Consider the following 14,704-nt stretch of genomic DNA (forward strand, 5'->3'; position numbering starts at 1 on the left):
ATGGTCAGTGACCTTGGTACATGCAGTGGGCCTGTGTTGGTCTTCTGAGGGAGAGACCCACTATGCTGCTCACAGTCAGACTTGCCCTGGTAAAGATGCCCCAGACAGGTGCAGGGTGGCAGGGTTTGGTGTAAGCAGCTCCCATCTCCATGGGAGGCACGTGTTTTTCTCTGAAGTCTGACCAGATTGGTGGGCTGGGGGTGGGGGTGATATTGATGCCACCCCACTGTCTTGTCCGTGGAAGGGGATCTCGCACCTGTCCCTTTTCAGGAAGCTCTGAGAGAAAAATGAATAATCCCCCGTCCTGTGTCCCAAGCCTCCATCAGATCCCTGCCCTCACGCCTTCTGTGCCTGGGCCGTCAACACACTCACTGCCATACTTCTCCATTTTATCTCTGGCACATGGCTGGGATTCAAACCTCCAAATGTTAAAGGACCTGGTGCAGGCTGGACCCACTCCCTTCTCCCAGAGAAGAGCCTCCCCATGCTGAGACTTGAGAATTTTTTTTAAAAATCTTTTTTTTTTAGGATTGTTGTGGGGAAAAAGCATAAAGTTCCTTGCTCAATGTCTAGAATATAGTAAGCACTCACTAAATGCTAGCTATTTCCAAGCATTATGCACACAATTCTATAGAGGAAACCGAGGACTCAGGGAGGCAAACACGGAGTTACACCCAGAATTGCAACCTAGGCTGTCCCAATTCCAAGCTCTCTCCACAACTGCCCCTCATGTGCTAGGTGCAAAGCTGGTACTGATCCAAGCGAGGGAAGGAGTCAGGCTCCAGAGTCCCTGGGCCTGGGCCAGTGAGGGGCGGAAAGTAACCATAGAACTGGAGGAAAGTTGAGAGGCATGGGTAACATGGTTACACACCCCTGGGTTTGGACAGGAGCCCAGGATTTAGGGGGGAAAGGTGAGACCTGTGGACCCATGGGTTGTGTAATGAATCTCCTGTCACAAGGTCGGCCACAGGAGCAGGGCATAGGAGTAACAAGGTAGATGGTGAGGAACAAGGGCAGGAGGAAAAGCTGCTTTCCAAAGAACTCCTCATGAAAACACCTTGTTTTCCTTTCTGAATTATGGGCTTGGAGTCGATTTGGGAGAAGAGAATCAGGAACAAAGTGAGGCCGAGAGACTAACTTGTCCTCCTCAGATGTGCTTTCATATGATCTCCGTGAGTCTTTAGTGCCCATCCCTCTCCCTAGCACTCTTCACCTGGTGAATTCCTATTCACCCTTCAGGGTCCCATTCTTGTTTTTAGTTGTCTCCTTCCTGGGTGGGCCCAGCCCACTATTCACTCTTTCAGTACAGGCCTTATCATGTTTTCCTGTATTGCGTTACTTTTCTGCCTTTACCTCCTAGACTGTGAGCTCAGGAAACATTTGCTGAGTGCATGAGTGACTGACTGAATGAGCATTCCTGGGAGGACCTTGGGAAAGGGACAATTACACCCCCCCCCAACCTTACAGAAGGAGAAACTGAGGTGCAGAGAATATGGTTGGCCAGCTTCATATGTCATGAGCAAGCCCTGGACTGGGCCTCCTGAGCGTGAGCCCAGTGCTCTGCCTGCCGGCACAGTCAGGCAGGACATCGCTAAATGGTGGACTGGGACAAGCATGAGGAACAATGCTGAGGCAGCTGAGGCAGTTTGGAGATCCCCGATTCTAATCCCAGCTGGCACTCTCATTGGTGGTTTTCCTCTGGCCACATCGCTTTAGCTCCCTGTAAATGTTTTCCTCTCAGAAATGGGATAATAATCAAACCAAGCACATTTCCTTAACACTTGGTAAACTAGACTGAATTTTTTGCGGTCTGGATTCATGTCTGTTTTGCTGACAGCTGTGTCCAGGCACAAAGCACACTGCCTGGCACAGAGTAGGTGCTCCTGAAATATTTGATGAATAACAGGGAGAAGAGCAAGTGGGAATGTGCCCGGCCATTACCACTGTCTGCTGAGAAAGCTTTCCTCCCACAGTTTCCCAAGGTGGCTCCTCACAGTTAATGAACTCTAGAAGTCCAATCTAAGCTCTGCCCTCACCCTTCACCCTCCCTCCAGGTGGGCAGGGCAATCCTCCCCTGACTGACTGGGCTGGGATGCTCAGGGGAGCTCAGCACAGCTAGGGACAGTCAGGCAGAGTCAGTGATCCTGCACCATGAGTGTCTCTGTGCTGAGCATCACCGGACCCCTGGGCGGTATCTCTGGGCTCCTGCAAGGGGCCTCCCTGCTAGCGCTGGCTCTGCTGCTGCTCAAGGCAGCACAGCTCTACCTGCGCAGGCAGTGGCTGCTCAAAGCAGTCCAGGAGTTCCCATCCCCTCCCTCCCACTGGCTCTTCGGGCACAAGCTGGAGGTAGGAAGGGGCTGGAGGGGAATGGGAGGGCTGGGCATCCAGGGCTCTTGGAGCATCATCCCGGGCAGCACTTCCATCGCACATAGGCTTCTTGTGTGACCAGCACATGGGCCTTGGGAAACACCCAGCTTACCTCTCAGATCTTGGCTCCTCATTCAGTCCCGGGAGTTCCCCGCTTGAAGGAAGCCTGTGCTGGTGCCCTCAGGCCGGTCTGACCCTCCTTCCTTGGGGAGATCTGCAGGCTGTGGTGCAGTCCTGCACTTTGAGGACAATGGCTGTTCCTTCCTGGGTCTTCCCCCTCCTGGCTGAGCAGCCCCAGCTCCTCTCTCAGAACATGCTTCCTGATGCTTCCCTGCCCCAGCCACTCAATCCCATCCTCTCAGCCTCGCCCTGAGCTGCTTGGGAACACAGACAGTAGTGGGGTTCACAGCTTATGGAGACCGTAGACAGGAATCAGGTGTCAGGTCACAGGAAAATAGGCTTGCCTGCTAAACTGGGGGTGATGTCAAGTGCAGAGAACCAACCAGCTTGGTTTGTCCAAGACTATGAGATGTTCCAGACTGGTGATTTCAGAGCTAAAACCCCGGCAAGTCATTGGCACACATGAGAGAGGTTTCCAGAATGGGGCAGATAAAGAGTATTGACATTGAGCTGTACCATTAAAAGAATCTGTTTACCTCCCAGGTCTCCCTCCCCAACCCCAGTACTGTGAGCTCCTTGGGCTGAGGATGTCACCCCCTTCCAGTACCCCAGTGACCAGCACAGAGCTGACCCCAAGGGATGCCTGATCAGGTTGTGGAATGACAGAGGAAGGAGCAGCTTGCTACTCGGTTGAAGACAGTGCTTACTCTCTAGTTCTGGCAGTACTGGTCCTTCAGCGGGCGAACCAGCAAGGTGGAGGCATGTGAGGAGGGGCTGTCCAGTGGTGTGTGGATTGAACAAGACTAGCAGGGGGGTGTTGCTGAGGAGGCCAGGCAATTTCAACTGAGTGGAACCAAAGACAGAAACTTCACGTCAGCCACAAGAAGACAGCCATAGGCCAGTTTCTTCATGCAAATTGTTGCACTAATGACTTCCAGATTGCTTGTCCATTTGGAGAAATTGTGACCTTTTGTTAGATGCAGTTGTCACCTTTCTGAGCTAGGATTTGACCTAAGCAACCACTAAAACTTCCTCCACTGACTCTCATTACACAGATGGTATGGAGACTCCGTAAGCACACAAGTGTTACTTACATAACTCCTATTACTTCTGGTGCTCAATCAGCTCTCAGCTTGCTGGGCTCAGATATTGCAGCCAGATTTTTCTTGCTCTTACAAATCTGAGACTTTATTCAGTACCTCTGTTATTGGCTAAGTCAGGAATTAGATTGCCACATGCAGTAAGTTAAAGCTAATCTTTCAGGCAAAGTGACAAGTGACAAGTGGGACAGGGAAGCATTTGGGCTCTGAGCCAAGCTACCTGGATTCTATCCTAGCTCTGTCACATACTTCAAATGCTTGCTCTATCCCTCTGTTTCCTCGTCTGTAAACTGAGGATGATGATTATTATTATAGTCTCATGTGAGTTATACTAATCTCCGAATGTCACCTGGCACAGACCAAAGGTCACAGTTACACTCTAATTATAAAAATTGAAGATAATGGTAATGCCTATGAAGGACAAGCATGTTTGTAGGTTACCAAACTTGCCGCACTAAATAGGGCTGAAATCAGTCAGGAACTATGAAAGGGGAACTCTTGTGTGGAAATCCATGACAGATCAGCCTCATCTTTTCCCAGATCCTCCCTCCTGTCTCAGGCAGACCACAGGCCAGCACAGCCCCCAGCACCTGAAGATTGATTGCCTGTGCTGCCCCTTTATTTTCTGTCCACTGTCTGCCCTGGTATCTCACTCTGGGGACATTTTTTGTGGCCCCAGTCCCCAGGAGGAGCCAGGTGAGAACAGCTGTAGTGGAGCACTGCCTGCATGAGTGGCCACAGCCTGAAAGCCAGGAGACACTGAGTATCAGCTTATAGGGTTACTGCCACTGCCACCACGGGCACGAACTCCTCTACAAGAGTGTCAACTGGCCCTGGCCAGACCTGCTCAGGGAGAGATGGCAGTCCCAAGCGGTTGTCTGGAAGACTAACGGACCAGTGGGTGTCAGAGTGACCCAGAGAGAGGAAGAGCCGGGCAGAGCACCATCTAGCTCCTTGGGGCTCCCCAGAGGAACTACTGACAGTACCCAGGAGCAGGAGTTTCTGGAAGCTGACTGGCTTGGGGAGCAAGCAATCAAACAGGGGGCATGCAACGCTGCTGAAACAGGATCCCCTGGGGGCCCTTGCTGCACAGGTTTGAGAGGATCCTGGAGGATGAGGTAACATAGCTTCATGGTGAGAGGCTCCCCCTACACAGTCCCTGCACTGGATCCAAGGAGAAGGGCGGCCCCAGTGATGGACATGACCTGGGAGCTCAGAGTAGCCTCCTTAAGTCACTGGACAACACTTCTCAGTGTAGGGCCCGATTAACTTCCCCACCTCCACTCCCACTAGAACAGAAATGCCATGAATCTGGAATCCCAATCAGAGTCTAGCTCATCGGAAACTGTTTCAAACTCCTAATCACTGCCGATATCCCAAACTATCTCCATGTGGCCATCCTACCCTCCACCACCACTCCAAGCAGTGGACCTAAAGAGGAAGCAAGGTTTTATTGATTTGTCTTTCCTTTGGTTACAGTTCCAAAATGATCAGGAGCTACAAGAGCTTCAGAATAGGGCAGAGAAATATCCACGTGCCAGTCCTCGCTGGCTATGGGGAAGCAAGGTTAGCCTCATAGTCTATGACCCGGACTACATGAAGGTGATCCTGGGGCGATCAGGTGAGAGCAAACCCACTTGTCTGTTGGAGTGGCTTTTCCCGCTTGCATACATTCCTGGGGGACTGTGACATTCCAGAAGAGACTGCTGGCTCAGTCATCAATATCTGACCCTCTACCTGCCATCCTCCCAGCCCAAGAGCCAGCAGAAGCCCAAATACAAGTTACTCAGTTTGAATGCTTAAACACCTGTGAGGGATTACCTCTTTCTCTCCTTTCTCTCTCTCCTCTTTCTCTCTCTTTCTTCCTTTCTTTCTCTTCCTTTCTTTTCTCTCTGTCTTTCTTTCTTTCTCTCTTTCCTTCCTTCCTTCACTCCCACCTTCCCTCCTTCTTCCTTCCTTCCTTCCTTCCCTCCATTCCAACTTTCCACCTTTCATTCTTTCCTTCTTTCTTTCTAAATTTCTTCACCACAGTGGTGTGACCCCAGAACCCAAGACAATCTCCTATCCATGATGGCTTGGGTAGAACCCCTACCTGTTGCCTGTGCTGGGACATGGGATGACTGACCAACCACAAAAATAAAGAAAACAACTAACAAACACAAAACAAAACAAAACAAAACAAAACAAAAAACACCTGAGAAGCTACAGTCTTTTCCCTGCCACTGAGGACAGAAGCTGTATTTCTTGCTGATTCAACTTCCTATTCCATAGGGCTCTGCTGTGGGACACTAAGTCTGCCTTCCCGAGCCCACAGTAACTATCAAGAAAGAAAGAGAGTCTGGGTTAGAAGGCAAGTGGGAGGTGGATTGACACAAACTGCCAGCTGACAATCATCAGGAAGGGATGGGGACAATGGTCTGGACCACAGTTACTTCCTGAGGGCAGCCTGTCTTCGTGGGTCACCTCCAGTTTCCTGTAATGCCCTTCTTACTTTCAGACCCAAAGTCTGATGGTTCCTACAGATTCGTGGCCCCCTGGATAGGTAAGTACATTTAACTAGGAATATGGTTCACCTCCTGCTTAGGTTTGCCAACATCTATCCATCTGGCCCAGATTAAGTCTGAGGTGACTGGTACCACAGTCACTCCACTCAACTCTGAATTGAGCCCCCTTTCTCTTCTTCTGATAAAAACCTCACACCTGCCTTATGGTAGGGGAGCCCTCCTGCAGGTCAGCTTCTCCCCCATCACTTCTGAGTTCTCGCCAACGATCTCAGCCTAACTTTTCACTGAAGTCCTCCGTTGACCCAACCCTGCTCTGTTTCAACCTCAACCTCACGGCTGTGCACCAGGCATTGGGAAGTCCCCTTCCTGACATGCACTGGCCTTTCCTGCCTTGCCCAGGATGCCCTTCTTTCGACACCCTGGGTTCCTCCCCAGTTGTCCCCAGGCAACTCTTGGGAGGTTCCTTCCCCACACATACACCCATTGTGGTCCAGGGTACGGTTTGCTCCTGTTGAATGGGCAGGCGTGGTTCCAGCACAGGCGGATGCTGACCCCAGCCTTCCACTATGACATCCTGAAGCCCTACGTGGGACTCATGGCCGATTCTGTCCGAGTGATGCTGGTGAGTTCAACCCCTCCTCACCTGCACACTCACACCCACGGCACAGTCCACAAAGTCCACTCTCAGACAGCTGTGTCCCTCAGACATCCATTAGACTTGGCCCTTGGAATCACCCACTTATACCATACTATGAGACAGGGCTCCCTGGGGATGGATGGAACAAGAAAGCACCCAGGCACCCACTTTCAACCACTCTTAGCTCATTGCCCACAGGAGAGACAGTCATGGTAGATAAAGGGTCCCTTCTCCTCCCGCTTCCATGCCTTTGGCTTGCACAGGAAGAGTAGTCAATGCCCCTGGACAACAGGACAAGCTGCCCCTGGCTGGCCTGGGCAGTAGCAGCTTCAGTAGCAGGGTGGACATCCCAGGATGTCACTCAGGTGGACTCTGGCCTGGGGCTGAAGGCTTCTGGTGGATTTTAGCCACTCCATGGAGGGAAATGGAGATCAGGTCTCTGCCTCCAGGGCTGGGTCCTGCCATAACATCACCTCTGAGCATGACCCTATTTCTCACTCACTGTGCTCAACTGACATTTGCTGAATAAGAGGAATTGAGGTCCCTGATATCCCCTCCTTAGGAACCCCAGTACTGGCCCCTTGACCTTTCCTTTGCCTTGACTCTTGCTCCCTAAATTGGGACTTCACTGGTTTCTCATGTGTAGATCAACCGCAGGACAGAAAAGATTCCTCCTTAGTCCCCTGAGAAACAATGTTTTCTGGTCTGCTAAAAGGTGGTTATCACCAAACTTATTCCTAAGTCAGACTATAAGAGATCATGATTAATTAAATAACAATTAAATAACAACTTCCTCAGAGTATATTCTGAGAAAATATTCACCATATTACAAACACTTGGCTATACGGGCCTAAACTGATGAAACACAACCGCTTTAGAAAGTGAGGGCATCTCATCAGAATATGAGGAGAGGCAGAGAGAGAGTCTAGCCTTGTCTACATGGGCCTTCTGGAGGAGTAGAGAAGGACAAATGTGTCCCTCTACCACAGGACAAATGGGAGGAGCTCCTCAGCCAGAACTCACCTCTGGAGATCTTTGGACACATCTCCTCGATGACGTTGGACACCATCATGAAGTGTGCCTTCAGCTACCAGGGCAACCACCAGGCAGACAGGTCAGTGAAATCCTTAGCTGCCGGGTTCTATTTCTTACCAACTAGTGTGGACTTATCTGAGAGGCAGTTAGGGCAGCTTGGATGTTTACCAGCCCAAAGAGCCACATTCTGCAGAGAGACCCAGGCCACAGTCAAATTCAGCCCACACCAAGCCTTCATCCCTGCCACAGGGAGAAGCCTGGCTGCCCACGTCCCTCATAAGGGGCTGAGAGTATCGAGGGTGTAAGAACGACATGACAAATGCCTAGGGTTGCCTGTCCCGTTGATTGAGGAACGCTCCACCCACAGACCCACTCCACTCCAGGTCAGATGCCTCCCTCCATCCAGTCCCTTCTGCATCCTCCCCTTTCAGGTACTCCCAATCCTACCTTCAGGCCGTTCGGGACCTGAACAACCTGGTGTTTTCCCGGATAAGGAATGCTTTCTACCAGAAAGACTTCATCTACAGGCTGACCCCTGAGGGCCGCTGGAACCACCGGGCCTGCCAGCTTGCCCATCAACACACAGGTTGGACTCTGCCCTCTGGGCACCTCCCCTCCTTCATCAGGCACATCCCAAAGGGACTGACCCTGACCCCTCAGGCAGAGTCCTGCCCCTCGCTGCCCCTCCAGGACCTGCGAAACACCCACCCCAGGCACTCCCCTGGTGCAGCTGTTAGGGTGCCAGGTGCTATGCAGGAAGCTACATGTGTCACCACATGGGTGAAGGTTGAAGGAGAGCCCCTGCCAGCAGCATTCAAGCAGAGCCTCCTTGGGCTGTGCTGTTGAGGGGAGTGAGGACCGGCAAGCGCCTGGCACTAGAGCTCTCCCCCTGAGAAGCACACCCATTCCCACACTCCTGATCCACCTGGCAGCCTGACTGGGGCACAGGGGGCAGGTGGGCTACTGTGGGTGGCTGTGTCTGGGCACCCAGAGCTCTCAGCTCTGCCTGGGAACACTGTTCTGGACAGACCGAGTGATCAAGCTGAGGAAGGCTCAGCTGCAGGAGGAGGGAGAGCTCGAGAAGGTCAGGAGCAAGAGGCACTTGGACTTCCTGGACATCCTCCTCTTTGCCCAAGTGAGTGTGGCAGGGGAGGCCTGAGGCTTTGCAGACAAGTGTGGAGGAGGGGGGCAAACTCAAACCCTGCCCTCCTTCCCTGTCTCCCAGAGGGAGAACGGGAACAGCTTGTCTGACAAGGACCTCCATGCGGAAGTGGACACCTTCATGTTTGAGGGTCATGACACCACAGCCAGCGGCATCTCCTGGATCCTCTATGCTCTGGCCACACACCCCGAGCATCAGCAGAGGTGCCGAGAGGAGATCCAGAGCCTCCTGGGGGACGGCGCCTCCATCACCTGGTGAGTACTCATGAGATGGGAGGGCCCTGCCCCCTCAACTAGAGAATTCCCTGGGTGTCAGGGCCTTGCCAGCCCTTCAGGATAGCTTTGTTTTAGGGACCACCTGGACCAGATGCCCTACACCACCATGTGCATCAAGGAGGCACTGCGACTCTATCCGCCAGTTCCAGGGGTTGGCAGAGAGCTCAGCAAGCCCATCACCTTCCCTGATGGACGCTCCTTACCCAAAGGTGTGAGCCTCACCACTCTCACTGCATAAGTACTCTGCAGGAATGCGTGGGAGGTCAGAAATCCGCAAGTTCTGGGGCAGTTTGTGCATGTCTTTGAGACTCATTTCCCCCTCAAGAAAATCAAAAATTACTTTGTTTGGATGAGGTTATGGTGTGCTTCCACAGAGCTTAAATTGGCCCAAAGATCAAGAAAGAAATACATGACAGCCGCTGAATGTGGCTATGTGAGTTGCCCTAATATTCTAATTTCCTGAGTTATGAGTGCTTGAGAGATAATCAGATGGGGCAGGGGTAGATGTGGTCTTTCCTTATAGGGTCTTGGCTAATGAGCGAGATTAGAGTATTCACTGTGATATGTCAGATGGTCCAGTCTCCGGGGAACCCTCAGGTTGATGGCCAGATCTGAGATCCCTGCCATGGCTGGAGGCCACCTTTCAGCTCCCCTCTGCTCCAAATCCCAGCCCTGCCACGGCTTGGCTGGGTGGTCATAGGCAAGTTGTTCAGCCTCTGCGAGGCTCAGGTGCCTCATGGGACCAAGGGAGATGCGAGCCTTCATTGGAGGGCTGTTGTGAGGATGGAGGAGTTCATGCATATTCCCCAAGGGCTCATGGATGGTACTTGATAAATGTGAGTTGTCCCTTGAGTTGCTCCAAAAAACAAGCCTCCAGTTCTTTCCTGCTTCTCAGCCTGGTCATGGTTATCTACTAATCTGTGCACACGTGCACGCGTTCTGTGCCATGTCTGCCCCACCTCTCCTGCAACACTATCATTCCATTCACAGAAATGAAAAGCGGCTCTCACTGTGGCTGCCAAGCTTGTGTGGGTGCACCTGGGCCCCGCAGGCATGTATGATCAGTCTTCTCTCTTCTGCCCCCACAGGATTCTTAGTCTTGCTCTCCATTTATGCCCTTCACCACAACCCAAAAGTGTGGCCAAACCCAGAGGTATGATGGCCTTGGGAGGAGGGCGTGGGATGACCTCTCCAAACCAACCTCCTTCTCCTGTCCCACCTCTGGGTGTGCTGTCCCTCGGATGATTGGAAGGAGGGGCTTGATTATGCCTGTCCTGGCCCTGGTGCTCCTTCTGCAGGTGTTTGACCCTTCCCGGTTTGCACCAGATTCCTCTCGACACAGCCATGCTTTCCTGCCCTTCTCAGGAGGAGCAAGGTGAGGCACTTGTACCAGGAGGGGGGAGGGGGGCTGTTTCCTGGGTACATACCTGATGTTTGTGACCTCCTACATTTGTGTGGGTGTCTTCAGATATGCCCTGGCATGTTGGCGTGCTGGGAAAGAGGTGTGTGTCTCTATGACAAAGAAAGTTGGTAATCACTCCACGCCATGGGGACTTTGACCCATTGCTCTTACCCAGTCTCCAGCCACAATTCAGTGTCAGTGGGTGTTCAAAAGCTCAGGGTATTCTTGTGAGTTCTTCATTTTATGAGTATGACTTTATAGAATTAGATTTTCTCACATGTTATTTTCAAGTGTTGTCGATGTCAAAGTCAGGATGGAATCAAAAGATTTCTTTTGCACACATCCTCAAACCAGCCTTTACCACTCTGCTCCCCATTCCGCCCCACACTGCACCATTGACTACATTGCATGTGTTTCCATCCTCAGCTGTCTGCATGTCTCAAATATTTAAGCCATACACAGGAAAGTTTCCTGCAGTCTCCTAAGGCCTTCATAAAGTACTCGACTAATCTGTGTTGCCACTATATTTTCATCTATCCAAATGAATTTTTGATTCCACGGTAGTGGTCATGTACACTTGACAATTTTCCCAGTTGTCCAATCATTACATATGATCTGGGCTCTACATACCTTAATATTACACTTAGAGTCCAATCTTCCAAATGGGCAAATATATAAAAATGAGGACATTAAATTGCTTTTGAGAGAAAATCGACTCTGTTGTATGTATATGACACACGGAGTTTGAACATTATCTGGTGTGTCAAACGTAAAGCACACTTGAAGTGGCTGTTCAGTGGGATGACTATTCTCCAGAGTGGCCTCTGTGAAATCCTCTAGTGCTGCTGAAAGGGTCCTATAAATAGTAACTACAGTAAACTTTGTAAGTAGTTACTAGAAAAATGTTTTTTTCCAAATACAGAAATCTGTCAATGCTTCACATACAGAGGGAATCCACTTTCACACACCGTCTTAAGCAAATTATTCTTCAGATACTGGCTCCAGGATTTGTTTCTCCCTGGGATTGAGTCCTTCCTCCTAGACATTGGTGCAAGTCATGTAGCTGCCAGTAGAGACAGGAGAGGGGTAGACAGCTCAATTCCTAGCTCAGAACTAATGGTGACTCATATTTTATTCCATTCAGGGTTTTTTGTTCTCAGTTCAATAAACATCATTCAATTATAAGACTGCCTATCCTCTGCTATGAGATGGCATACTGACCTTGCCTCCAGGAGTTCACAGTCAAGAAATAAATGCCTCCACTCAAAAGGACATCATTCATTCCGTCTTTCTTTTCTTTTCTTTCTTTTTTCTTTTCTTTTCTTTTCTTTTTTCTTTTCTTTTTTTTTCTTTTCTTTCTTTTCTTTTCTTTTCTTTTCTTTTCTTTCCTTCCTTCCTGCCTTCCTTCCTTCCTTCCTGCCTTCCTTCCTTCCTTCCTTCCTACCTTCCTTCCTTCCTTTCTTTCTTCTTTCTTTCTTTCTTTCTTTCCTCTCATTTACTAATTGAGCCCACTGTAGGAAGCTCCATGTTCCTGGCACTTTCCTGTTCTGGAAAGTGATGTGTCTTTGAGTAAAATACATGGTGATTTCAGTGTTCAGGAATGAAGAGGCACAGCCAGCAGGGGTGGGGGGTGAGGGCAGGCTGGCATTGCCCTTAGCCTTGAGCATGTGGCAGGCAGAGGTGGAGGCAGGGCATTCTCTGGGATCTCTTCAGCAGGAGCTGAGCTGGGAGGAGGAGCTGAACAGGTGACAGGTGAGTGAGCCAACAACCCAGAGAGGACTTTGATGCCATCTGAGGCATGTGGACATGTCCTACCTGTGATGGAGAGCATGGGAGGCTCTGATCTGGGCTGGGGCTTCAGGAGAGGGAACAGAGGCAGGAGACAGAAAAGTCCGGATGAGGAGGTTGAGGGATGGCAGGCAGGGACATTGCTGCTGTAGAACTGGAAGGCTATAGCAGCTGGCTGACTGAGGGGCTGAGGGGGAGACAGGAGTCTGGAAGGAAGTTGGTGCAACAGGCAGAGCGTCAAGGCTCTGCCCCTGCAGAAAGCTTCCCTGTTGTCATTCTGACTTCCTGACCCAACCCTGTCTTGTCCTTTCTCTGAGGATCTGGATCCCTGTGTGCCCCAGATGGTTAGGGCCTCAAGTGTGGCCCAGCCCACCCCCTACGGTGCCCTGGCCTGGTCTCCACATTGTGAAATCAGAAATTGCTTGCGCAGAGAGCAAACAACTTAATAATTAACTGTTTAGTGATCACTTGACTTGGCCCCGAGGCTCAAGATGCTGACCCTCCTGTAACAGGATTTCAGGACTACTGAGACCAGAGGTAGGAGTAGGAGCTAATCCTGGAAGAGTGTAGGCTTTGTCAAAGGTCAGGGGGAGAGTGTGAAACAAGCAAGGCTGTGTAGGCGTAGAGATGTGTTTGTGTCCTGAGGAAAGGGGATCTGGGCTGGGCCCATGCAGGAGGGCCCTGAATGTGCTGTTCCTAGCTGGGGGTTTGAGGCCACTCCTCATTTCTGTTTCCCTCCCTGACCCAGGAACTGCATCGGGAAGCAGTTTGCCATGAACGAGCTGAAGGTGGCAGTGGCCCTGACCCTGCTCCGCTTTGAGCTGGCACCAGATCCTCTCAAGGTCCCTGTTCCCACTCCAAGAATTGTGTTGATGTCCAAGAATGGGATCCACCTGCATCTCAGGAAGCTCCTCTAACACTTGTGGGGACAAGGATCCTGCCTGCCATCCTGTCTTCCTGTCAGTCTCTCCTGTCTGCTGTCTTCCGCCCACTTCCTGCTTTCACTCTGCCCACCTGCCAGCCTCCCTGATCTCTTCCTCTTGTGCATCAGACTGTCTGCCCTTCTCTGTCTCCCCCTTTCCCAAGATTCCTATTTGTTTGCCTGTTACCTTTCTCCTACCTAGCTGTAGCTCTGACTGCCCACTAAATCAATACCTGCCTCTTTCCCAGCCTGCCTGTCCTCTGCATGTCTTTCTCCTTTTGTGCCTATTTGATTGTCCCTATATTATTTTCCTCTGGCTGCTATAATAACTGACCACAGCCTTAGTGACTTAGAACAACACCAATTTGTTCTCTTACAGTTCTGGAGTTCAAAGTCTAAAATAGATTTTGCTGGACCACAGCCAAGATATTGCTATCTTGAGATATCCCTCTCTCTGCCTTTTCCAGCATCAAGTGCATTCTTTGTGATCTTTAGCTCCTGGAGCCTGCTCTTTTCAAATCCAACAGCATCTTTCAATATCCTTTTGCTTCTGTCTTCATATCACCTTGTCTTCCATAAGGACTTTTGTGATTAGACAGATGCACTCAGATAACACAGACATATCTCAACTTCCAGGACATGGACTTCTTGGGGAGCCATGATTCAGCCTGCTTAGTCCCTATGTGACTGCTATTAGTCCATGCTTCCAGCTCTCTCCTGTGTGTTACTTACATACCCATTTGTCATTCACATACCCTCCTCTTCTTTCCTTCTCCCTCAAATAAATTTCTTAATGTTGCATGGAGTGCGTGCTTTCCCTTGGAGGGAGATAAATGGAAGAGAAGAGAGAGAAGGGGAGGAAAGATGGAGGAGACAAGGAAGGGAGGTAATATCTGCTCTGTGATGCCAGGACCCCAGGAGGGCCGGATGTGTCCTGTTGTCTCAGGCCATGGAGTGGTTGGCTTTCCAAGAGGTACTAGGAGGAGCCCATGTGGGCAAATGGATTGGCCAGTGGGAAAGAATGTCAGACCTCAATCAGCAAACTACTGGTGGCACCTCTCCCACAGGACAGCCCCTTGGCAATCCCTTGCATCTATGGTCGGCCAACCCTGCCCCATTATGTGACTGCTTCAGTACTGGTCCTCCTGACCCTGGTCCCTGTTCCCAGGCCCTCTTTGCCCTCCTCCACCAGCCTCTCTCAACCCAGCACTATTCTTTTGTTGGTTCTAAACACAGATCTTCCTCCTGTCCTACCCCCTGCCATTCTTAGCCCAGACCCTGGATGTCACAGACAGACTTCCCTGAGCCCTCTGCCTATGGTGTAATGCCACATTCATTCTGCCTCCCTGAAGGGGTTTCTTCCCCAGCTGGTGCTTGTACCCAGGACCTCCC

At 50.9% G+C, this 14,704-nt stretch overlaps 1 protein-coding gene across 2 annotated transcripts; it reads left to right on the forward strand.

Annotated features, from left to right (window-relative positions):
* The first annotated feature begins 971 nt into the window (after nucleotides 1-971).
* On the forward strand, nucleotides 972-14,111 carry LOC118528924 (cytochrome P450 4A11-like). Of its 2 annotated transcripts, none has more exons than XM_078073193.1 (12): nucleotides 972-1,172; nucleotides 5,067-5,208; nucleotides 6,085-6,129; nucleotides 6,586-6,713; nucleotides 7,718-7,842; nucleotides 8,195-8,349; nucleotides 8,792-8,898; nucleotides 8,989-9,179; nucleotides 9,276-9,409; nucleotides 10,289-10,353; nucleotides 10,499-10,575; nucleotides 13,139-14,111. In XM_078073193.1, exons 1-12 carry the CDS (start codon nucleotides 1,152-1,154, stop codon nucleotides 13,305-13,307), a joined length of 1,359 nt encoding a protein of 452 aa, XP_077929319.1. In that variant the 5' UTR covers nucleotides 972-1,151; the 3' UTR covers nucleotides 13,308-14,111. The 2 variants fall into 2 exon arrangements, with proteins under 2 accessions (XP_077929319.1, XP_077929318.1); XM_078073192.1 differs by lacking the exon at nucleotides 972-1,172 and adding an exon at nucleotides 2,076-2,346.
* The last annotated feature ends 593 nt before the right edge of the window (nucleotides 14,112-14,704 follow it).

The sequence above is a fragment of the Halichoerus grypus genome, chromosome 5 (assembly GCF_964656455.1).
Source record: "Halichoerus grypus chromosome 5, mHalGry1.hap1.1, whole genome shotgun sequence".
Lineage (NCBI taxonomy): Eukaryota > Metazoa > Chordata > Mammalia > Carnivora > Phocidae > Halichoerus > Halichoerus grypus.

What these genes read in the sequence shown, in the direction of transcription:
- LOC118528924 (XM_078073192.1), top strand. Translation starts at nt 2,152, where the DNA reads ATGAGTGTCTCTGTGCTGAGCATCACCGGACCCCTGGGCGGTATCTCT. An exon ending in GGTGATCCTGGGGCGATCAG is followed by an intron (nt 5,209 to 6,084) that starts GTGAGAGCAAAC and finishes TCTTACTTTCAG; the next exon opens with ACCCAAAGTCTGATGGTTCC. An exon ending in CCCTTCTCAGGAGGAGCAAG is followed by an intron (nt 10,576 to 13,138) that starts GTGAGGCACTTG and finishes TCCCTGACCCAG; the next exon opens with GAACTGCATCGGGAAGCAGT.